At 39.8% G+C, this 26201-nt stretch overlaps 2 protein-coding genes across 2 annotated transcripts; one reads left to right on the top strand and one right to left on the bottom strand.

Moving 5' to 3' along the window:
- Nucleotides 1-707: 707 nt before the first annotated feature.
- On the bottom strand, nucleotides 708-2190 carry TBCC (tubulin folding cofactor C). Its single transcript, XM_063443875.1, has one exon. It carries the CDS (start codon nucleotides 2080-2082, stop codon nucleotides 1096-1098), a length of 987 nt encoding a protein of 328 aa, XP_063299945.1. The 5' UTR covers nucleotides 2083-2190; the 3' UTR covers nucleotides 708-1095.
- Nucleotides 2191-2279: 89 nt separating this feature from the next.
- UTP25 (UTP25 small subunit processome component) lies at nucleotides 2280-25548 on the top strand. Its single transcript, XM_063443874.1, has 12 exons — nucleotides 2280-2493; nucleotides 6260-6299; nucleotides 6507-6792; nucleotides 7061-7243; nucleotides 7515-7600; nucleotides 10511-10912; nucleotides 12359-12575; nucleotides 13898-14100; nucleotides 14423-14605; nucleotides 16293-16405; nucleotides 23263-23508; nucleotides 24181-25548. Exons 1-12 carry the CDS (start codon nucleotides 2387-2389, stop codon nucleotides 24425-24427), a joined length of 2313 nt encoding a protein of 770 aa, XP_063299944.1. The 5' UTR covers nucleotides 2280-2386; the 3' UTR covers nucleotides 24428-25548.
- The last annotated feature ends 653 nt before the right edge of the window (nucleotides 25549-26201 follow it).

Genomic DNA, 26201 nt, shown 5'->3' with positions numbered 1-26201 from the left:
CAATAATTAGGTAAAACAGCCTGTCACCTACTAATCTCTCATAACCACAACCAATACCATGAGCAACTGCTGGTCACAATGATTGCAACAGCAAGAACTAGAGTTCAAATAAATAAAATAAATTGGAACCATTACTTCTCTGGAAATCACGGCACTACAAAACATTGACAATCACCTATAACTTGTGGTAATCATTTTATGTGACACTCTCGTTAAATCAAATATTTAGAAAATGGCATAATACAGTGTAGTCCATGAACAAACTGTAGAAGAGGAACGATATAAATATGGCTTCATTTTGCTCTTCTCTGCATGCTATTTCTATGCTGCCTGGCAAGGTGCAAAAGACAGATCTTGAAATAATAATGGTCAGGGATCTTAGATGAAGAAACGCCATTGTAGGTTAAAGATGTGTGAATTTCAACACTTAATTTTATTTTTCACATCTCACAAACACATTTGTTAAATACAAATACATAATACTAATGGGAAAGGACAGTACTCCCTTGAAAAGCAAAACAAAGATAGGGAAATGGTTCCTCCCCACTTCTGTTCATTGGTTTAGTTCAATTAATGAAAAAGCCAGGTCGCTGTTATATATGTTAGCATTGCAGAAATTTAAATTATGGATTTATGACAATACACGTATGTATGCATTAATGGAGACATCTCTGTCACTCCCTATGTAAGAAAAAAACAAACCACTGTGCCGTAAATACGGTTTTGTTTTTAATATATGTTAATTTTTGTATCAGCAATACATTGATTAAAATGAGGGGTTTGACATACAGTGCTTTGTTAATCAATGTTCACTCAATTTCACTGACAACAGGTTGAGATGTTCACAGGCCTGGTGAGTAAGTCATAGATAAAGACATTACAGAATCTGGTCTGGTAACACTTTCAATAAGTGAGGTGTATATAGCTCTGTGTATCTAGTTTATCTTGAAATGTATAATGGAAGCAATGAATAAAATAGTATTTAAATAATAACCATAAAGTAAAAAAAAAAAATGGCAGTAAAGCATCTCCAGATGTTGTCCATTACTATAGAACTATTTAACACAGATGTTAGAATGAATGAAGCCTGTGACATCAGTTCCAGTGAGTTATCCTGTCCCCCTCGGGTATTATACTCCAATTTGGGGACTGGACACCACGGACAAGCCAATTGAAATCATCCACCAGGTCCCACATGTTCCTGGCCTGATCCAGCCCAGAGATCTGGTAGTCCCTCTGGATGTTCTCGTAGCTCCAGGTGAAGGGTGCGAAGTGCAGGTCAGTGCAGTCCTCTATGATGGCCTTGCATGTGACATGCAGGTAGAAGCGGCAGTCGGAGGAGCTGTGGGTGCGCAGTTGCTGGCAGGGGAAGGTGAACAGGCAGCCGGTGCAGCTATCCACAAACACGGAGGAGGAGACGGGCCCGCAGAGCAGCCTGCAGCCGTGCAGCCCCCGGACATGGAGGGTGCCAGGGCAGCCGTGCAGGGTGATGGTGCAGTCTCTCAGGTCGCTCAGCAGCACGTCCTTCTGCCGGATCTCCGCGGCCTCCATGAACAGCACCTGGGAGGACAGGCCTTGGAAGCCGCACAGTACCGGAGCGGGCTCCTGGGGCTGGGCTTTAACGGCGGCCGGCCTGGGGGTGGCTGTCCCGGGGGCCGGAGTGCCCGAGCCCGCTGCAGCCTGGTCCTTCTTGCGGGATTTGAAGGCGAATTTCTTCTTGGGCTGCAGCGCCTGCCGCTTGTCCTCCAGGGCCTCCTGCAGCCGGCTGACGGCCTCCTGGGCCTGGCGGATGTCGTAGGGCGGCAGGAACATCATGCTGTCATTCAGCAGCTTCTGGAGGCCCTGCAGGCGGCCGGCCACCTCCTCCAGCAGGCCGGGCTCCGAGCCGGACAGCAGCTCCTCGATGGCCGCCTTCTCGGGACCGAAAGTGGCGCCGAAATGGGCGCTCTTCTCCTCCGGCACCGCCTGCCCATCCTTCTGCCGCTTCCTCTGCTCCAACTCCCGCTGCCGCTCCTGGTCCCTCCGCTGCAGCCTCTCGGGAAGCCGGCCTGTGCCTTCCGGCAGAGCCCCGTCTGCTTCCATAGCTCGAGCTGTTCGTTTCTATGGAGATACCGGTGACAGTGGCGAGACAGTCACTTCCGGCCGCTGTGGGTGACGTTGACAGGTCACGTGACAAAGTCGCAGTGGTACAGTTTGCAGCTAACGCCTGGATACTGGGGGAGCCTATGTCTATGGGGGGAGCGACGAGAAGGTTTGCCCCATAACGTCATCAAAGTGCGCCACCTAGTAACCCGGAAGAGGCTACGCTGAGTGTAGTACCCACGTGGGTAAGAGAGCAAAGCGGTCTAAAGCGATCAGAGAAACCGAGCTTTCTTAGGGCACCGAGATGGGGAAGAAAAGAAAGCAGAAGCTGGCGGATGATATCAGCGCCCTGACCAAGAAGCAGAAAAAACACTTGAAAGAGTTTGGGGAGCAGCACCCTTTCTATGACGAGTAAGTCACAGCTGAAGGGACTGCACTCCTGAGATGAGTTTGGAAAATTACAGTAAAAAGCACCAAGTATTATATTGAGGGATGTTTCTGATATAACTTTATAACCAGGGGTCAAGTCCTTGGTAAAAGTGTGGGAACTCACCCAAGACCAACAATTATACGCTGGTATGCATTTATATAGCCGGGTGAAGGGGTGACAGTGTATGGGGGCTGATTGGGGATCGTGATATTGTATGGAAGGGGTGTCAGGGTGTGTGTGTGCTGTGACAGGGTTTGTGGGGTTTAGAGGGGCTGTGAGGTGGGTAGGCGGTTTTTAGGTGGGTAGGGGGGCTCACAGACATACTCACACACTGACAGCCAGACACACATTTCCCACCAACACTCACAGATTATTTCTTAATTTAAATCCACCCAGCCTTTTTACTTTTGGGAGAGCTGGGTGGATTTTTTTTTCTCCTAGGGTCCAGTGGGGCTGCTGGCAGATCTGTTTGGGCAGGCGGGCAGTCAGCTGAGTTCCAGGCGGGCGGTGAGGGAGCACTGATTTGTGAGCTCTCCCTGCTCATCTCCCTTGAAGTGATGCCGGGAGCGAGAGTATGACCTCCCGGAATCGATCTGTGGCGCACAAGAGCTCACAAATCAGCGCTACCTGTCTGGAGTTCAACCGGCCGCCTGCCCCGGGGCTAACAAGGCTAATGCCTTGTTTGCTCTCGGGCAAACAAGTCCTGTAGGACTACTAACGGGAATGGCGTTGCTGCTGTGGAAAAAGTGCAGGAACGCCGTTGACACGTGTTCCTTCAGGACTTGAGCCCTGATTATAACTCTTCCAATATTGGTGTAAATTGTTGCAAGTGAGGTGTTACCACCTACACTGCACAATTGCTTGAAACGCGTAAGAACTTATTTTTCCCAAGCCCTTGCATTATTAAAGCATCCCTTGTTTGCAATCTGCACATAATAAACCTTATTTTATCTTTTGCAGCGATTGTTGTCATTATTTATATAACGCCAAAATATTCCACAGCACTTTAAAATCATAGAATGGGGATAATTGACAACAAGTAGTTGAGATTCAAAATATTAACAGAGATAAGATAGTGATTCGTTTTGGCAAGTGTGACTTTAAATCTATGAATGAGTATATTTTCATATTAAGAAAAAATAGGACTAATCGGTTGCAGATTAAAGACCATCTGCCTCCCAAAAAGACCTTGTATCCTTGTGTGAAAAAAGCTACTCTGCAATAATAAATATACAAGTGGAGCGCAGAGAGCAAAAAACGAAAAACTCTTTATTAATCCCTCTTGGGGGAGAAACATACAAATACTAAACAAACAAGTAATACAATTAGGATCTAATAGGATAGAATCGACTAGTCCAAAAATAATAGTAATATGGTCAGAAGAAATGCTATAAGTATGTGTGTGGCAGAATTGCCATAAATAGTAGCAAATAACTATGACCAAAAGGGGGGGAGATACATTAAATGTAGCAAACTGAAGATCTCTAAATACAAAAGTAAATAAACTCTATAATTAGAACAAAGAGTATATTAAGTGCATAAAATATATATATATATATGTGCAAAGATCTACCAGAATACGTTAGCAACATTGCAGGAAAGAGGCCTGCAGTCTAAATAGCCAGCAATATAAATGTTAAATGAACTGTCTAAGCAGCTGTAGGAGATTTGGGGGAAGGAGTCCCTGGTATCATGCTGGTAATAGACTAGTATCTGATCCCACCCTGTATGTGGCAAAATTGCCATAAGTAGTAGAAAAAAACTATGACCAAAAAGGGGGGAGGTATATTAAAATGTAGCAAACTGAAGATCTTTAAATACAAAAGTAAATAAACTCTATAATTAGAACAACATAGAATGTGACGGCAGATAAGAACCATTCGGCCCATCTAGTCTGCCCAGTTTTCTAAATACTTTCATTAGTCCCTGGCCTTATCTTATAGTTAGGATAGCCTTATGCCTATCCCACGCATGCTTAAACTCCTTTACTGTGTTAACCTCTACCACTTCAGCTGGAAGGCTATTCCATGCATCCACTACCCTCTCAGTAAAGTAATACTTCCTGATATTATTTTTAAACCTTCATCCCTCTAATTTAAGACTATGTCCTCTTGTTGTGGTAGTTTTTCTTCTTTTAAATATAGTCTCCTCCTTTACTGTGTTGATTCCCTTTATGAGTATATCAAGTGCACAAAAAATATATGTGCAAAGATCTACCAGAATACATTTTGCAACATTGCAGGAAAAAAGCCTGCAGTCTAAATAGCCAGCAGTATAAATGTTAAACGAACTGCCTAAACAGCTGTAGGAGATTTGGGGGAAGGAGTCCCTAATATCATGCTGGTAATAGACTAGTATCTTATCCCACCATAAATAAATGATAGGACAGTCTGAAAACAAAGTAGAATCTTAAATTAAAATCATCATCCGCTTCAGTAAAATACTCAACGCGCGTTTCGGCGAAACAAGTCGCCTTTATCAAAAGCCCTTTAAGTCGCCTTTATGTTTCGCGCTCCTTCCCCCAAATCTCCTACAGCTGTTTAGGCAGTTCGTTTAACATTTATACTGCAGGCTTTTTTCCTGCAATGTTGCAAAATGTATTCTGGTAGATCTTTGCACATACATTTTTTTTGTGCACTTAATATACTCTTTGTTCTAATTATAGAGTTTATTTACTTTTGTATTTAGATATCTTCAGTTTGCTACATTTAATGTATCTCCCCCCTTTTGGTCATAGTTATTTGCTACTATTTATGGCAATTCTGCCACACACATACTTATAGCATTTCTTCTGACCATATTACTATTATTTTTGGACTAGTCGATTCTATCCTATTAGATCCTAATTTTATTACTTGTTTGTTTAGTATTTGTATGTTTCTCCCCCAAGAGGGATTAATAAAGAGTTTTTTGTTTTTTTGCTCTCTGCGCTCCACTTGTATATTTATTATTGCAGAGTAGCTTTTTTCACACAAGGATACAAGGTTTTTTTGGGAGGTAGATGGTCTTTAATCTGCAATCCATTAGTCCTATTTTTTCTTTGCATTTCTAGGGGTTAGGCCTCATTGTATCTCTCAACCATCACAACCTGGCGGATGGACTTGTTCTACTTCTAACCAGTGCTGTGTTTCTCTATATATTTTCATGTTATGTGTTGCATGACCTTTTGCGCAATTATTTTAATTGTTAGCTGATGTACTACTAATGGAGATCAAGAGATATCCAAACAGTATAAAATATGGAATAATGTTATCTCTCATGTTGTTAAAAGGGTATATAATCTGTTAAAATCATTTAGACCTTAAAGATTAAAAACCCCTTTCTGTCACTTACCTGGGTCCAGCACCTATGTCCCTCGGTGCTGGCTCAGGTCCACCTCCGCTCCTCCTAAAGCCCTAATGCGTATGTGCGGCAATAGCACAGCTCTCATCAGAATGTCCCCATAGAAATGCTTTACTGTATACAATGTGCATAGCATGAGGACAGCCAGCGTCAGTTAGGCGACCAAAAGTCGCCGAACAGCCGGGAAATGTTTTAAATTAAATAACTGCAGTAATCATTATTTTTTTTCCATATCCTTTGTATCAACAGATCAGAAATCTTATATTTGTTACATAAATTAATTTCCACAGCACCCTTCACTTTCATGAACTTTGTCAATTTATTTGGATTGCTAAATAGTTTTTCTGTGTGTGTGTGTGTGTTTTAATATATAAACATTTATATACCTTTTTTTTTTTATTGCAGAGTTTCAAAAAAAGTAGAAAAGACTCAGTTTGTTGAACTGGTAAGTTCAATTTGTGTGTATACTAACAATTTCAGTTGTTCAAGCCTCAATAAAGTAAAATGGAAACAGTCACCTTTTTTTTTTTTTTTAGCTCTGTTTGATAAACAAAGTAATTTGTTATTTTATTGACTGCATCTAACATGCAGACCTTGTTGGCACTGTAGGAATGAATTATAAAAATGTGTATCTACTTTAATTTCTGTGCAGCCTGAGCACTCGGAGGATGAGTCTAGTTCAATTAGTGAGTCAGAAAGTGAACCGGAAACTGTGAATATGTATCATAAGCTACTTGCAACATTAAAAAGTGTATCTGATGAGGAGGCTGATGACGACGACGATGAGGAGGAGGATGAAGAAGAAGAAGAAGGAGGAAGAATTGAAGAAGATGTAGAAGGAAATGATGGAGCAGAGTCTGAAGAGGAAAATCAAAATAGTGAAGTAGAAAGTGATGGTGAAGATGAATTTGTGGAAGACGATAATGCAGAAGAAAATGGTAAGCTCACTGATGTTGATGCAAATCACAAACTCATTTAAAATCTGTTTTAAAGAGAGTGTTAAACAAAAACCAAACTAAAGTTTGACATATGTTGATGAGATATTGGATTATAAGAATGCAAGATTTATCTGGCCAAATCACATTTATTCCCCTTTTAGATCTTTTGGAAATTGTGAATGTTTGTAAATTGTCTGTATATCATTGCATGCTTTAGTTTTTGAACAAGACTGTCATTTATGTATGTACACTTTTCTTATGTTCTTAGACCAAGGCACGGAAAGTTTAGAAAAAGGGGATGAAAAGGCAACGGATCCTGGGGATCCAGCCCAAGAAGGAGAGGAATTCACAGATGTAAAGAATGAATTAAAATTCAGTTTAGAAGGAAATTACATAGAAGATGAAGATCACAAAAACGAGTCTGTATTTCCCCCCAAGACTGCCTCAGAAGGTACGCATCTGAACATTTTGACAGGGTATTGGGTGACCAGGCCAAACTATGTAATTAAACATTGGAGGAGGTGGGACTGCTGCCCCCCCAGATGTTGCCGGACTGTGTCTTTCATCACTAAGTAGCTGCTAAGAATTTCATTGTCTGTTCAAGCGAAAGTTTGTTTTAAATGTGTTTGTTATTGTTATTTTATTTTTTTACAATAACAATTTTTGTGACCATAGTAATAGTGATCTTTTTTTTTAATTATTTTTTTTCTTCCATTTGTAAGATCCATTTATAAAGCATGTTTACAGAGAAATGGAGGAAGATGAAGTTGAGCAGATAACAAGCAATAAAACAAGTGTGTCATTGAAGGTACTTATTTAACCCTAAAGTGTGCATTGTTAAAAACTTGCTGTTTTACCTCCATTCATTCTTTCATATAATTACATTTCTCTAATCCGATACGTGATCATCATTTTATTTACTGTTCTCATTTATACCACCTGATAAAGTTAGAATGGGAATGCCGATTTTGTGTTTATCTGCTAATGTTTACATTAAATGTGCCTTAGACTAAGCATATTTGGCTATTTGTGAAAGATCTTGGAAGCCTAAAATGCATTTAACATAGAAACATAGAATGTGACGGCAGATAAGAACCATTCCTCCCATCTAGTCTGCCCAGTTTTCTAAATACTTTCATTTGTCCCTGGCCTTATCTTATAGTTAGGATAGCCTTATGCCTATCCCACTAGATTTGGGATTCATCGTATTATCATTTGTCCTACTGAGGTTTAAACTTGTACCTGCTGGCATCATAAATTGATCTTTGTTATGCAGGAATTACATGTTTTAAATGCAATGTGTAGCTTGCACTTTGCCCCTTGCCAGCCACTTTATATCATGTCCGTCAGATCCATAAGCTGCCAAGCATGTATGATAGTGCAGCTATATACCATCTTGGTGTGATCATTGAAGTCTAGATAATGGTAGGGATTGATGATGATAGTAATTGAATCACTTTTCTCGGCCTGCAGTGCTTGCCTGTAGCATGTTTTGCTCTGGTTCCTTTTTAAGTGAATCCTTTCTGTATTCAGCTCCATGTAATATCCACATATTATGGGCAAAATAGAGTGGAAAGAATCATGGGACAGCTCTGTGTGAAAAGTTCCCCCACCAAAATTGAAGACCACATGCTTACACTCTGTGCTTAATTAAAGCTATCTCTGTGTGCTTTGCCCTGCTGTATATACCAATAGCAGGTTTTTTTTTTTTTAATTCTTTATTTTTATTGTGCACAAGAATTGACAAACAGCCTTGGTCGCCACAACAGCGGTGTCAAGGTATGGGTAATTTCAATTTGCAGTACATGTTGTGACATATATTAATCGGGCACATTTTAAATTTTGTAGGTGCAAACAAATCAGCATATTCACAATAGCAGGTTTTAACCTTCCTTTTTATGTTCTGGATAAAGCCACCTATTCCCCCCCTACTAGTGTACATATTGTTGCCTTACATGCATTCTTTGACCCAATTTAATGATTTGGATTTATTATTTATTTTTATGTCGTAGTTCACTGGCTTAGATCCGGAGTTACTGTGCATGTGGCCATATTCTAATCAGGTGACCATTGTTTATGCAGTATGTTATGAGAGGTACTACCATTGAAATCAGCAACTCACCCGAGATATGAGCTCCACTTTCTGCCATTGTGAACATCCTATTTGTAACTTATAAAATTATTTCTGCAACTGATATTTTAGCAATGCCTGATCACATCACAAGAAGCTTCTCCATGATTTGAATTGATTGCATTCTTATTCAGTGCGCATGCTTGGAAACGGTCAGGATGGTAGGATATCAGGATAATGAATTTACATAATTTGGTTGATTTATATCACCCGCACTTGCCTAAAAAAACAATAGTGCGTACACCCAAAGTGATATAAAACACACAGTCACGTCAAAGTGTCACAGAAAATATTGTAAAACAGGTTACTTCTCCCTGCACATCCCCAGTCCTTATATACAATAAGACAGTATACTATTATATAGAGATACAGCAAACCTACAAGGAATAAAAGTTACATTGTATAGCACTGTAACAATTACAGCTCAATTAGTGCAAATTAATTTCACTCACATGTAAAAGATGAATTAAAGTCTATGGATGCACATCGATACAAACTCTGCAGTCAAGATAAAAATGTCTTGTAATGGATGAACATCAGCACTCATTGTTTCCTGTATTGCTATAATTTAATTGGGAGTAGAACAAAAGTGCATAACTCTCACTCTTCAATAAAACACACACACATTTATTGCACATAATGTACTATAAAATTCACAGTAAATCACAATATCATCGTGTTCCAAATCCATCTCGCCCTACGTATTTTTTGCCAGTGACAAAACATGGCGAGGCGGAGTTTGAAAACACATTATCCGGTGATGTTTTTTTTTTTTTTGGTATGTTGTGAATTACTATACGAAGTTATGTGCAATAAATAGAAGTGAGTGGTATGCAATATTATTCATCCCCCATTTAATTTATTGCAATATGGGAAAGCGTGACTTCTGATGTTTGTTCATTAAAAATTATTTTTATCCTGACTGCAAAGAGCTTATATTCATTCTGCTTTCATGCGCGAGTGAACTCATTTTCATCAATTGAGCTTTGAAGCAACCATGTCTTACATTGACTGTGTCAGATTGTCACAGAAATTCCAAAAGATATCATAAGAGAAAGTGGGTGCCTGCCAAAACTTGATAAAAGGCGGAGCTACAACCATTGAGTTTTATCAGTCACTAGTGGAGGAAAAGGGCATTGTCAATGGAGGCCACGTGGGATCCTCCAAAGACCTCCGTGTTGTACTTTCATGCATATGAGGTGTTACAGCATTAACGTGGGCTCCTGGCAGATGAAGAGGACCCCACCGCATGAAGATAGCGGCGGCTGCAAGGGACAGCTTCAGGTAAGTTAAACTTACCTTCCCTTGCACCCCGGGGCCACCATACTAAAAGCGGCAATATCACTGTCAGGGTTCTTTGCAAAGACGCCATAGGGCGACAGAGCTCTTTTAATTGTTACAGTGCTATGCAAAGTAACTTATGTTGCTTGCAGGTTTGCGGTATCTCTATATATTGATGTTTTCAAATTGTCTGTCACATTCGTTAAAATTATGAGTGTGAATATACCTCTTCAATGTGATAATCTCACTATTTGTGTATACAAATATTTGCTATAACTTTTCGTTTTTTTTTTTTTTTATTTGTAGTGGCCAGTGCTGGGTCAATTGAACTTTTCATCTAAATTTGAGAAGGCTCAGCCTCCGAAGTCTGAGAAAGAAACAGATTTGAAAAAACTCCATCTCCAAAAGCCCCTGGATATCACATGGCCTGAAGTGAACAGCACATTTAATCTGTCCCAGGGCGATCAGAACTTTACCTCTCTACAGAAAGAGCTTTTCACCATCATGAATTCCTACAAGGACTTGTTTTATCCCTCCAGGACAGCCACAGTCCAAGGGGAGGAGATCCGACATGTGTACTGTTTGCATGCACTGAACCATGCGCTTAAAGCCAATGCACAGGTTCTGAACAACAATAGCAGACTGAGGGATGGCAATACCCATGTGGATGACGACGACTTTCGAGACCAAGGTCTCACCAGACCCAAGGTATTCTCGCCTTTATAACTCAATGCACAACATCATAATCTTGTGTATTATTTGTCGAATCATTAGCTGCCTGCCTATTTTCCTTGTACAAGATCTTCTTACCTTTAAAGAGGAACCTTCCCTTCCAGAGAAGCAGCAGTATGTGGGTATGGCTATATGAGAGTTGATTAATTTACACACATTTCTCTGAAAAGGCAGCATTTACATTAAAACGCCTGCAGGGCAGGCTGTACACACCAGAAAAAATCTACATTAATAGGTGTTCTAGTGATCATAGCGTCCCTTTAAAGTAAAGCAAGTGACAGGTCCCTCTTTAAAGTGGATCTGTGAATTTAAAAAAAAAAAATTCTTTTATGATATCAACCTGTCCCAAATCTCCCCCTCCTCACCCCCTTTTTTATTTCTTTTAAAATATGCTTACGTTCAAAGTTATATAATAAGAAAAAATAGAGATGACTTTTTCTTCTTTATAGCTCGATGGTTGACAAAGTGTGGGGCTTTAGTAAAGCTCTAGTGCCTTTGTGATCTTTGTCCCGGAGTCCTTTAACAGTCCGCGGCACGTCCTGTAACAGGGACATCACTGCTCTTTGCCCGGCTATGGATATAGTATTCCAGTTTTGGGCAACGCTGTCTTCCATTCTTGATGGCGATGCCTAGATTAAAGACCCGGTGGGACTGTCACGCCGTAAAACTCCGTAAATCCAGTCCCAGGCTCTAAAAATGATTGGGGAGCATTAGGGGGCAAAGATGCTGCAAATATGAAGCCGAGAACTTCACATTTGGAAAGCATTACAGCTTTTTCTATTGAAACATATTGATACAAAATTGTATACTTTCTTACCCTGGCAGGCAGGTTATTTTTGATATTCTTAATCCAAGTTAATCTTAAAATATACTTTATTAATTGCAAAAATAATAAACAAACAAATGTTAATCACTCTAAGGAAAAAGCAAAAATCGTGAGTTGCCTAGAGGGGAGCTGAAACAGCTCAAGATGGCCTTATCCAATTATGAGGAGGAAGAGTAAAGCGTAATTGAGACCTTAGAAGGGGGTACAAATACCTGTAACCAGTCCTAACTAGATGTAGGATACACTATCCACTAATGAATAGTTACAAATTAACATTTGTTTGTTTATTTTAGTGTATTTTTGCAATTAATAAAGCTATATTTTAAGATTAATTTGGATTAAGACTCTGAGATATCCTTCCTATGATCTTGGGACTTTTCTTTGGAATCCCTGATCATACTCTTTGTTTACTTAATGTTTAGTTAGGGTTACCCCCTATTTGGATATCCAGAATACACACACACAGTCGCCTATTTTAGGGTCTGTTTTTTGTTTGTTTCTATTTTTGATATTCTCTATCTGTATAGCTTAACGCTATGTAAATAATTGTAGCGTTCTAATGCGAGGCTTGGCACTTTGTTCTCTCTTGTCTTTAGGTTCTTATCGTAGTGCCGTTCAGAGAATCCGCATTACGCGTGGTCCAGATCCTGATCAGTCTCATGGAAGTTGTTGGTAGAAAGGTGGATGTGAGTAACAAGAAGAGATTCAAAGACGAATTTGGCTCTGCCCCTGAAGACCGACCTCCAAACCTGAAGAGACCAGAAGATTATGAGGCAGTGTTTGCCGGAAACATTGATGACCACTTTAGGATAGGTGGGTTTTATTTATTAATTGTAGAATGGTTAAATTGCTGTGGAGGCTTCCTGTTACCTGTACACTGGGTTGTCTAGCAGCATGATCTGCCAATGTTACCAAACCAAGTAAGCATTAATCAAACACGTTTCTGATCCAGTCGATTAACTCATACCTTAACGAATCCATGAAGATATTGTAGTCATTAATGTTTTCTGTTTAGAAAATCAAATAAAGAGAAAAGATTTACCTTTCTTTGCTTTAATAGGGTTTTTGATCCTCTAACAAACGGATGTACAGCTCTCTGTTTGCATATTTGCTTATTGCATTCATGGAGTGCTAACATTAGTCTGAGCTTTACTGCACAAGCAATGGCCATCAGTTGGTATGCTGTTGGGCAAAATGATGAATACAAGAAACAAGACATGTCTCAAGGTTGACAGCGCATTTATGAGCCGTCCCTTATGCTGCCAAAGACGATGTACATATTGTAAATGGCAGAAGATTTGTTTCGTTCACACTATTGCAGGCGATGCAAACACTCGTGTTATCATTGTTATCCGGGTATTGGAGCCTTTTAATAGATGTTAATATCATGAGATCTTTTGACAGAGAATGTTATTGAAAGAAAATCAATTATAGAATGATACTTGCGTGAGTCTGCAGATTATTAGTTTTTTTTTATGTGCATATTTATTAATTAAGTCTAAATACGCAAGTTATGCATAGGAATATTTGTGTACACCTCCTTAAAATACACATTTCTTTTATAGGTGAAAGAAGGGAGAGGGAAGTCTGAGCTAATGTCTTATCTAAGCAACGTATTAACTAAGTGCCAATCACACAGTCCTTTGTGTTGCAGCGGTTCTATGGACTCCATAGCACCAATACAAACCTTTATTTTATTCATTGCAGAGAGCCATACTGTGGATTACATGATTAGTCTGCAGCCTGCCTTAGCAGTTTCTAGAACTCACTTTTTTTTTTATATAAATTTTTTTCATTTGAAAAGTTTTTATTTCTTCGTCCATAATAAAACAGCATGGGAAGGGGTACAGAAGAAAGGAGGGTGGAGGGTAACTCACAATTACACAATAAGTATCTACTGTGACAGGCAGCACAAATTGGTACATTGCATATAGATGGTTACTTTGAACTCACTCATTTTAACTAGTAGTCTAGATGCATGGAAACATTAGGCTTCAGATCCTTACAGTTAACACACACATACTTTGTATCCTCTCTCCCTTACAGTGGTAATGTATCAAATAAAAGTATATGGAAGCAATGTGCATTATTTTGCTGCTCTGAAATGACCTTGGTTTTGTCTTCTCTTTATTAAGGTGTTGCCATATTACAGAAGAGCATGCGACTATACTCCCCTTTCTATTCCTCTGACATCATCATTGCCTCTCCTCTGGGCCTGCGTACTGTCATTGGCTCAGAGGGCGAGAAGAAAAGAGACTTTGATTTTCTGTCTTCCATAGAGGTTCTTGTTATTGATCAGGTCGATATTTATCTGATGCAGAACTGGGAGCACATGCTGGTAAGTGTTAGATATTGTTACATAATCCAAATGTAGCAAGCTTGCGAACTCTGGGTCCCTGGATGGTTCCTTCACATTTCTTAATATTTCCTTTATATGATATTGGTAAATTTACAGATTTTCTTTGGTGATTTGTTTTATCATGAATTGAAGAAATGCGGCAAGTTTTGCTTACTTGTTCCAATCTTCTTCCCCAGAATTTGGTTTGTACATGAAAAGCTTCTCCACACTAATTGCTAATAGTGTTTTCAAAGATGGAAGAAGCAAGTTGACATAATATCATATGTATGTTTCCTGATCACATTTTCTTACTTTGTTTAAGCACTTGATGAATCACCTTAATCTCCAACCAACCGAGTCTCATGGCGTTGATTTCTCCCGCGTTCGCATGTGGAACCTCAACAACTGGGCAAAATACTATCGGCAGACACTCCTGTTCAGCGCACTGCAGGAGCCGCAGATAAACTCCATATTTAACAAGCATTGCTTCAATTACAGTGGTCAGGTGAGGTATACACCATCCGCGCATTTAAACAGAGGATCCGTGACCATGTACTTTCAGTCAACCCAAGGAAATTGGTGGATACCCTGATTTCAAAACATCTCAAACTCCATCATGGGGGATCTGCTGATGATATACGGTTTTGTGGCATAGAGCGAGTCACACTTGGCCCAAGAGGAAGTGACCTTGATAAAAAATGACTACAAAGAGAAAGTCTATGGATATATAAATTAAAAATCCTTGTGTGTGACTTAATGATATAGTGACTTAATAATATGAAGTAGATTTGTACCATTGGAGGTTGCACTTAAAGTGGTAGTCCTATTTATTATCTCTGATTGATATACTATATTTAATATAATAGGATAGCATTGCAGAAGCCTTTAACCCCTTAAGGACCAAACTTCTGGAATAAAAGGGAATCATGACGTGTCAGACATGTCATGTGTCCTTAAGGGGTTAAGAGCCAGACACAATAAAGCTCGAATTAGCTATCTGCTGCCCAAGATTATATTGGTGATAATTACAGATCAGTGTTTATGGAACATTCTCTTTTTTTTTTTTTTATCTTTTTTTAGTTTTCTCACTCTATATTGGGATACCTCCACTTCTGTATTATATATACGTATATTCTTTCTAGACTACCATATATTTCCAGGATACACAGCTAGCCACATTTGCTTTTTTGGCAATGTGAATAGCATTGTGTACTCTTTTTCTGTTTTTTTAATTACTTTGGGGTTAAGCCCGTGGAGTCTCCTTTTGGTACTGCAGTTGGTTTCTTCTATGCTGGAACATTAACACAGTGGGCTGGTGTCCAGCTAAAATTAACCAATATATAATTTTTCTCATAAATATGCAAGCAAATGTTCTTTACATTATTATCGAAAGTTTATATTGGTGAGTCACTGCTATACAGCATTAAAAGAACACTATAACGTTAGGAATACAGACCTGTAACTCTATACTGTGCCTAGTTCTATACCGGTCTTTCCCCCTTGTGCCGTAAAAATTATTAAAATCAAAGTTTTACTTACCTTTTTTCCATGGCCAAGGCTCCCTTGGCACTTCTCGCTTCCTGCGACATGATGGTCCAATCCAATTCTCGTCTTAGAGGCACATTGGGGACCTGATGTGCACATGTGGTGAGCACAGGGCACGCATCGAAATTACCCCCTGTAGAAAAACATGGTCTTTACTCCGTCAGAAATCACCTCTAGTGACTGTCAGAATAAAAACCACTGGAAGTGGATTTAACCCTTTCTATAAAAAAAAAAAAACTTGCAATGTTTTACGTTGCAGGGTTAAAAGGACAGGCCCACTGCTCCCAGACCTCTTCATTGAGGTGAAATGGTTCGGGTGACTTTAGTGTCCCTTTAAGTGCTTACTTTGCTGATGAGTCAGTGATTGAGCAAAACTTTGGGGGGAAATCTGGTGGGATAAGGTTTCAAAAGTGGAAACCAATTGGAAATTTTGGCTAATTCTGCTGGTTTCCATGGCAACTTTGCTCCACATTTTTCTTTGTGACAGTTGTATAATATGTTTCCATGGATCCAACATGACTTTTTATCTTTTACTTTACAGATGTATGAATGACAGGAATAAGTTTTGCTTTAATGCCTAGACCCTCCATCTGCAAAGGAGGGCCCAGGTGGGTACACCTGTTAACCTTGTTCTCTTCTCCCCATAGGTAGCTGTAAGAAATATGCCAGTGATCGGTTCCATTTCTCAGGTTGTGGTACAGCTTCCACACGTCTTCCAGAGGCTTGAGGCAAACAGTTTACTTTCTGTGATCGATGCCAGGTAATCTGCAGTTAACATCTTAGTGAACAAGCGTAATATAAATATCTTTTCAGTCAACTGAACATGTCTGCCTTAAGTTCCCCTTCAGCCTCTACATTGTGGTGACAAAAATATCAGCAAATCTGTAGCTCAAATAATTCTTCTCACCCAACATGGGCTTCGATTTAATTCTTTTGGATAAGCTTTATAAATTATCACAATCGGTTAAATCATTTGAAAAGTGTTTTTTTTTCATTTTTTTTTATGTCTACTAAAAGAAATCCATATACGTGAATGGTGAGATCTGTAGATAAATCATCTGAAAGGTTTTTCTAATCGATTACGATCATTTTAAAAAACATATTAAACAGATTTAAATCAAGGCCATGGTGTCCAGAATCCGCTGCCCAGACACCAAATGATATAGAGAGCTAAATATAGTGAACTCTAGTTGAATTGGTAATGACATGGAAAGTTTGTCAAATAATTCCACATTCCTTCAGAATAAGTGCTATCCTGTGGGAGAGTTGTCATTCAAACATTTGTCATAACTAAGCCGTTTCATTTTGGAGATGGTCTATATCTGGGGTACCCAAAAGGTAGAACCCCCAGATTTTTTAATACTACAGCTTCCATGATGCTTTGCCATTGTAAAGGCATTCTCAAGGCATGCAAAGCATCAAGGGAGTTGTAGTTCTACAACATCTGGGGATCTACTTCTTGGCCATCCCTGGTCTATGTAGTTTGTGCTGCTGGTTCGACAATTACACGTACATTCCATGAATAGCAAGTGGTGCATACCATATAATAACTTTCTCAAGGGCTCCAAGAACAGATTCTCTATATTACAATGTTTCCGTTACAGAATCTTTTGAGCCTTTCTTTAAGATACAAGGGTTTATTCACTAAACCGTAATGAATTAAAAACCAAATATCCAAGCTGTGACAATGTCCGAATTAGAGAATTTTTCCAAATCTGCTATTTTGGCTTACATTTTTCCAAATGTTCTTCAGTTAATTAAAGCTTTCTCTTTAGTTAATTGGTTCAAAAGTCCCCCCATCACCTAAAACAGAAACCTGATTTTATTTAGCACCTAGTGATATTCTATATATGTATTTAAAATGTTTCATAACATTTGATGCATGTTCACATTCGCTAGCAGTTCTGTCTAACCTTCTAATATATAATCTCATTCATTGTGCATCATATGTTTGTTTACCATGACACAGACTAGGCAGCTGTCTATAAACTGCAGGTATAAATGTGCATTTTTCCTTATTAGAGATAGTTTGATCTAGTATTCATTTTGCAGCATGTTCAGTTTCTGGGAGGGAGAGAGGGAGTTTTCACTCTCTTGTCTGTGTTCACTGGAACTTGCAACAGAGAACTTCTTTATCACTTTTTTTTGTGGGGGCAGTTATGGCACCTGCCAATTCTGCTCCTACTTGCAATTTATTCTATTTTCAGATGTACTTAAAACCCCTGTAGAGCCATTTAAAATGTTGAAATTTTATTGCTATATTGCTTTACAATAAATACACATCACTTAAAGGGACACTATAAGCACCAAAGCAAATTTTAGCTTAAGTGGTCTTGGTGTATAGCTCATGCCTGTGCGGTTCTGTGCCATTTTTTTTATGCTGCCCTAGTCACACCTTCCCTGCAAGTCACCTACAGTCTCCCTACACATTACCTGTAAAGTGAGATCTAACATTTTAACTTCCTTTTATTTCAGTCTGTTTAATTTAGAATTTATTGTCTCCTGCTCTATTAATAGCCCTGTAGAGTTTGTAGCAGCCTCTTGTGTGTAATTAAAGTTCAAGTTACAGCTACTTCGTTAAGCTAAAGTTGTTTTGGTGCTTAGAGTATTCTTTTAAACTAGGCATGCCCCCTATAGGCCCATCACAGCTGCCCTTTTCACTTCTTGTAACTATACTTATCAAGTTAACACTTACTTACTAACACAGTTATAGACATCTCCATCACACTGCTTGTATCCACACTTGTTTTACCTGTGATCTGTAGCTAAAGATGATGGGTAATCGTTACTTTCCTATCTTTGGAGAAGTTCTAAAATGTGAACTTAAAGGTTTTTGTGCTGTGCTTGTTTACTTTTGAACATGAATATAATTATAACTTCATGCAGCCACTGACACATTGTATACCCCACTTTTAAGTACACAATGGGACCAGAGCATGTATGTAAAATGAAAATGTACTTAAAGTGAAGCAATAACTTTTTTCACATCCTAATGCATGTACTGGCATAACTGATACTGCAACTTTAGATTTCCAGTGATTTATTTAGTGATTTCCAGTGGGCTTTTATTCAGTTAAAACAAACCGTAAAAAAAATATATAATTCCAGATTGTGCCATTTATCGTTAATGTTTCACTAATCTGACAGCCTTAAAATGGGAGGGAAAGTAAAAGGAACCTGCCCACTGGGCCATTTTCTGTCACTACACTGGCAATTTGTATTTGTTAGCAGCTTAGTTGCACAGTATGTTTAGAAACACCTCTTCATCACTTTAACCCCTTAAGGACCAAACTTCTGGAATAAAAGGGAATCCTGACATGTCACACATGTCATGTGTCCTTAAGGGGTTAAGCATTTATGGTTTAACTTTGAATCCTCAGAATTGTGGCTAATGCAGCTAAGCTGCTAAGTCATAGTTGTGGTCAGTTAACATCGTATTGTGAAATACCTTGTGATTGGAATTAAGTCGGCGTGGTGTGCCGGAACCGACGTAGGGGGTAGGCCTGTAAAAGAGGGCCCACCGAATGGATTGTATAAGAGGGAGAGGTGGGTGGGGTGAACAGCGTGCGTACGGCAAGGTAGGAAGGGGGGAGTAGCATTTAAATAGGAACACTAACTCCTCCCACAAATACAGGCCTTTGGCCTTAAACTTGTGGTCGGTTAACATCGTATTGTGAAATACCTTGTGATTGGAATTAAGTCGGCGTTGTTTGCCGGAACCGACGTAGGGGGTAGGCCTGTAAAAGAGGGCAAAAGGAAATGCAAGAAAAACACACTTATTGCAATATAATTATCCCATGAGATTAGTTTGCCTTATCTCTTATCCGTTAGGAATGTTTCTGTATAACGTTGCTGATTTCCAATGACTAATTATTATGTGTGCCGGCGTACTGCTACTGGATGCTGTACCCTTTGATAGGATGTTCTAAATAGGAGCCAGAGGTCCCAACCTAATCTAAAGCAAGGAGCATAAATGTAGAACCGCATTTGGAAATAGTTAGGGGATTATTTAGTAGATCAATTTTTTGATTGTCTGGTTTGATTGTCTGGTTTGACTGTTGTCGTGACATGAGGTAGTGTCTTTACCATCTTAAATTTCCCTTGAGGAGACAGGACTTACCAGTCCGATTAGCTGTGATCGTGAAGTTGTAGGGCTCTGGAACCCTTGGAAGGTTAAAGGCACAGAGGTTTAAGACCAGGTATGTGTGGTACGGATGCTGTTTAGGGAGTCTGGTACTGCCTGGAATTCCCATCTGTGGATGTATGTAATTGTAGAGTGATGAAGCAACTATTTATACCTTGATCTCTTATGTTAAGTGTTTACGAAGACGGGGTATGGTTTGAAAGGCTTGTCAGAACGTGTTGTTGTATGTCAGATTGGTATAGTGTGATAGTGTTGAATAGGGGTTTGAATGAAAGGTGGTAAAAAAATGCAGAAAAGACTACAAGTTGATCGGTATGTTGTGTTCCACTGAGTCTTGTAAGAATGTTACGTCTCTGTCGTATGTATCTTAGTGCAAGCGAATAACGCTATGGTGATAACTTGTTGTCGAGCCCCAATAGCCAGGTGAACGGATGGGGATGCTGAAATGCGGATTATGCTCAGGTGTTGTCAGTTGGGTGAGGTACCAGACATAGTGTCTCTTGGTCAGTAATCCCTAATAGTTATGTAAATGCTGCAATACCTTGTCCGATGTTGCCTTCATAGGACATATTGAAAAATAATATGACAACAATGAACTGATTAACAACAATACGGTTAAGTAATTTAGAACTGGCTGGCTAACTAGTGCCGAAACGAAAAGCTCTCTACCCCGTGACAAGTGAGGCCCTGCTAGTTGCCAAGCGGCTGGTAAGAGGCTCTACCTATGATTTGGGCATGGGGCTCGAGGTGGCGGGGTGGCGGCCTCTCGTGACAGTAAAAGATCCAAAAGGTGTGGCCGTGTCAGGTGAGGCCCTAACTATAAACCCAATAGGTGGGTGAATGTGAGGCACTAACTATGATGTGGGCCGAGGGGCGAAAATCTCAGTGTTGAGATTGGGGAGTTGGCCTCGCGGGATCAGCTACGTTGTACAGCTAAGGCCAGCTCCTTACCCTAGAAAGCCAGTTCTCTGACCCTAGACGGGGGCTTGATAAGGGGGTAACATAATGTGCTTGGCGAACCCAAGTTGTGGTTTATGATAGGTACGTGGAGATTCCCAGTCGGAGATAGAGAAAAAGAAGGGAGGGAAAGGAGGAAGAAAGAAGAGGAAAGGAACTGTGGTCGAGGGAAAGAAAATTATATGCAGTATAGTGCAGTTCTTGGAGATATAGCTAATAGTACAGTTTCCTTAGACCCTGAGGGTGCTGAAGATTCTCGTGATGGCTACATATTCCTAAAGGGAGATGTAGGAAGGCCTTTTGCCAAGAAAGCGTGATAGTATCTGACGTAGAGAGGAGGGTGAAATTAGCAAGGTAGTGAGTAACAGGACGATTGTTATGGATAGTGAGTTTGAATGAACGTATGACGAGTTGTCGAGTGTAGCCGTGGCCTGACAAGGCAAAGCAGGAATCAAGCCCCCGTACCTCAATACCCAATCGTGTAACAACGTGGCCTTGTAGAGGCAGTTGTTTGGAATGTGAACAAAAAACTTATTTAAACCTGATAGAAACAGGCGACAATAGCGAAACAGTAATTAGTCTAATGGTAGCAGATGACAATATGCAACAACCATAGTAATTTGCGAAACTAATGTATAACTTTTTTTTTTTTTTTATATATAAATTACACACACGCTAAATAAATATTTCCCTTAAAGTTTGGGCTGAGTGGAGGCACAGGTGATTTCAATTAGGAAAACTGCAGTCTGAGACAGAGAATAGATCTCATCAAATTCAGGCAGCCACATTATACTCCAAACCAACTGTTAATATAACTCGTACATAAGGCTTTCACACTCAGCTGCTGTATAAAATCTGCCTTACTTGGTGCTGATTGTGACGGGAGTGGTGATCCATGCGGATAGCGCAGGACCCGAATAGGTAATGAAGCAGATGCTGTGCTTGCAAGGTATTTTTAAGGGCAGCGATCTGCAGGCTCGCTATGAAGAGCACACAGAGTGTGATGTGACAAATGGTTTCCCAATCGTGGAAAGGAGATAATTAAGTGAGCTGTGAAAGGATCTGACACCCACATTACCCCCTGTCTGTGCCCAGTCAGGCACTTATCCCCTCATGGATTTAAAGCCCATCTCTGGGCGGATCGCGGAGCCCCATGATCGTACAGGGCTTCATAAAAAGGGATGATTTGTGGTTAGTGAACGGTAATAGCACTCAGACTATGGGGGATCGTGGATAACTACTTTCATGATAAACCTGTCATGTTTAGGCTGTAAGCCTTTAAACACAAATATCATAACTGTCATGTACAGCGATATATATACCAAATATATATTAACTGCAGGCATTGTAAATATCTACTGGATCACACTGCGATCGCATGATATCGGGATAATAACTTAATACAATTAAAATACTCCATTCTATCAGAGAAGGTCAATCACCTTAAAAAATTTTAGTACCCCATTCCATGTATAATTTGTATTAAGGGTTTCCATTATGTACAAAAGAGAAAAATATAATTGCACAGATGTTGCAGGAAGTACCTGAACAATCACTGCCATAACATACCATGGTATTATACAGAAAATCACTCATGGGGTTAACTGTAAAATGAACTAAATCAATCATCATATATATGCTTTGATACTACACATAGGAAAACAGTACCGAATTTCTGTTTGCAAATGAATAATTGTAACAACGTTTGCCTGTTAGCCCAATCGAGTGTTTGTTCATGTGAACAAGCAGGGGGGGGGGGGGGAAATGTACAATATGATTGAGCTTGTCGAATGGCAAAATAGCCCGAACGCGGCTATTTTGCCGATTACCTGGCGTTCGTATGTTTTGGCGGTTCGATTGCACAAAATGGCGCGTGGGAGAACGAAGAGGACGCCGGGACCGGAAGAGCAGCGGACGAGAGACCCGGATGTTCGACTGTCACGGAGACGAGGTGAACAGCGTGCATACGGCAAGGTAGGAAGGGGGGGAGTAGCGTTTAAATAGGAACGCTAACTCCTCCCACAAATACAGGCCTTCGGCCTTAAACTTATAGAAAATGGCAGGGTAAACCCTTTCACTGGATGGCAGCCGATTGCAGAATATGGACAATGTATGGGCAGAAAAAAAATATATATCTTCAGCTAGGAGTAGGCATTATAACTTTGAAATGATTAACCTGTGCCACGTCAGAAGGTGTGAAAAGTTCTTGCCCCAATGACACTGAACTGAGCTGCTCCGGGCGAGAATAGAACCTTACATTTCCTGTTCACTCGCAAACGGAAGAGGCGCGGGAATGTCTGTACTCGCGAGGCACCTTTAAGTACACTCGCGGGTATGCCTGTACTTGACATAACTATGTATACTAAAATGTTTCTTCTGTACAACTAAAGAATCAGTGTTTGCATGCTCTGTGACCCCTGTTCACACATTCTAATGTATAACTGACTGTGTGAAATTTTATGTCTGATGTATTTTACTGTTCAAACTAACAACTTTCAAACTTGCTTATCAATCAGGTTTCAGTTCTTCACTGACAAAATCCTGCCTCAGTATCGGGATGCTATTATGTCACACACTCTCATCTATATCCCTTCGTACTTCGACTATGTTCGTCTCCGAAATTATTTCAAGAAGGAGGAGCTGAGTTTCATGCATATCTGTGAATACACCGACAGATCTGGAATCTCCAGATCTCGCCAGTTCTTTATGAGAGGAGAGAAACGGTTCCTTCTGGTCACCGAAAGATTTCACTTTTATAAGAGGTGAGAAGAGCTTATATTCTTTGTGTGCCTGCAAGATCGTTACCTTGAGGCATATTATAGGAGAACACAAATGTAATTGCCTTGTGAAAGTATTAATTTCACCTAATTATTTACTTGCCACCATATCATTTCTGCATGACCGATGTACGTTTTAGAGAATAAACATTTATACATCTGCTAACATTCAAAGTGACACAAATTTAAGATTCCAAATTATACATTTTAACACCTCTGCCTTCGAACATAATATTTTCGGAGCACCCATGCTAGTTAGAGTTATGCCAAGTAACATTAGTAATTCAGTGATTTGAAGTGGTCATGGTGTTGTAGTCTGTATGTGCTGTGTTTTACTTTGAATTGCTGCACATTCGGAGTTTAACCTGTTTGCTGCCAGTGGTGTATACCTCTAGCAGCGTCATAGAGTGATTTATAGCTGTCCTGGAACAAGAGTTCTGGGCTGGCTAATGTCAATTGTGTGCATATTTCTATACACAGAACTGAATTCATTGGCTGAGAGTGGGCAGCTGTTGTGGGGAGCCCGGGTAAGAGGGCAAGCCATTGCAAATCAGTTAGCCTTAGTACTGGGAAACTAGGCCAGGATAATCCTGGCATCATAACTTGTGTTTCATTTAGAGTAAATCAAGCACTAACAGTATCTTTGTTTTATTTCAGATATACACTGAAGGGTATCCGGAACCTTATCTTTTATGAACTGCCTACTTATCCACACTTCTACAGCGAGGTGTGTAACATGATGAAATCATGGAAGCAAGGGGAGGAGGCTACCTTGACCTGCACGGTTCTGTACTCCAAGTATGATGCTCAGAGACTGGCTGCGGTGGTTGGCGCAGAGAGGACTGCACAAATGTTGCAGTCTAAGAAGAATGTACATCTTTTTGTTACTGGAGAAAGTAATTAAACCAAACCCGAAAAGAAAGGACTTTGAATCCACTTTTTGTGATGTTCTACAAACATATTTGTATAGACGTGTATAGTAGCTTATGTGGAACTAATAGTTTAATAGGAAGCTACCTGGACATAGTAGACACAACCTCATTTTCAGTATCTAAAATCTTCCAACAGTATGGACTCTGCTGTTCAGTGAAATTAACGTTTCAATCATTTAAGAAGAAACGACGTTTAGTATATGACTATAGATGCATATTGTTATTTACAATTGGCTGTACAATGGAGATCGGAGACACATTTCCCATTTTGGTATACCTTTACAGTTTAAAGGTAATGGTGAAAATATAATTCTAAGTAAAGATAAGTTCTTTCAACTGGTATATAGACTTATCATTCCCATTGTATTGCTATTTGGGATAACTGTGACCCATTGTGTTAGTATATGCAGTAACTACACCTCATTGTGCTAGTATATTGAGTAACAATTCTCATTGTTTAGGTATATGGGGTAACAATGTCCCATTCTGTTAGTATCTGGAGTAACTATACCCCATGTTGTTCGTCTATGGAGTAATTATGTCCAATTTTGCTCCATGGGGCAACTATTCCCTCTTCATTCCAGTTTGACTGTTTCACGTTCTGCTACTATGTAGCCAGACATCTGTCCTTGCAACTGGTATATGGACTTTAAATTCATCATAGAATATGGAGTAGAAATTCACCGGTGGAAGAGCCAGAGCTGGCAGTTATTTCGCCAACTGGAACACGTGGTGCTGAATAACTGGTGCTTTGTCACACAAGATGAAGCAGACTATATTGGTTAGTGCGATAAATTACCATTGTACTGTATAAGGACATAATTCTTGCTCTAGCTGGTTTTGTACGAACATATTGGCCTGATGTTGTGGAATAAAGTTAGTATGACCGCTTAGTCATTTTTATTCGAGAACCTTCTTCTATTGTAGTCCATATTTATTTAGTTAAAGGGATCCTCTGGACCCCTAAAGCATGTCAGCTTGCTAAACATCTTTAAGTGTGAAGAGTGTGTCCTCTTTTTTTTCATTTTACAAATAGTGCAGCTTTTAATAGAAATTGGTACTTATGTAAATTAATCTTGTTACATCCCCTGACTATCAAGCAGTGAACTTGTCCTGTTACTTCCTGGTTTGGTAAGCTCAGTGGAGCTAAACTCAAGAGGCAGCAATTGCCAAGAGCACATGCCTTTGCAAATACTTCTCATTGAGCTGCATAGGGAAGTCTGTGATTGGACAGCCACAGAAAGTCTGGACGCAGTTAGGAGGGGAGGGATTGCAAAGACAGCATTTAAAAGAAATGCAAGATGTTTGATACACCCCCAGTGAAAACCTGCATAATTAAATGCATTCATGCTTTCATTGGCTTTATATCTACTAAACTGTGATTTAAAAACAAAATAAATACCAGGGGCAGGCAATTTACTCTATAAAGGCTCTCCACCAAGTAGTGATACATATTCTCAGAAGCTTGAAAGAGACAGTTTAAAGCTATAATTTGCTGATATTTCCATAGAATGATCCAAAGAAAATCTTGATTTGTCTTGCAGACTTATGTTTTCATTGTGGTTCAAAATTATGCTACCAACTTCTCACAATAATACAAATATACCACTGTAGAAAAAAAGGACACTATAGTCACCAGAACAACTACAGTTTAATGTGGTTGTTCTGGTGAGTATAGTATGTCCCTGCATGCATTTTCATGCAAGTGTTTAAGTTTCTGCCAAGGGACACCTCCAGTGGCAGTCA

The sequence above is a fragment of the Pelobates fuscus genome, chromosome 2 (genome assembly GCF_036172605.1).
Source record: "Pelobates fuscus isolate aPelFus1 chromosome 2, aPelFus1.pri, whole genome shotgun sequence".
In the NCBI taxonomy this organism is placed as follows: domain Eukaryota; kingdom Metazoa; phylum Chordata; class Amphibia; order Anura; family Pelobatidae; genus Pelobates; species Pelobates fuscus.
The sequence above is the reverse complement of the archived record's forward strand: the minus strand, read 5'-3'. Positions and strand labels throughout refer to the sequence as shown.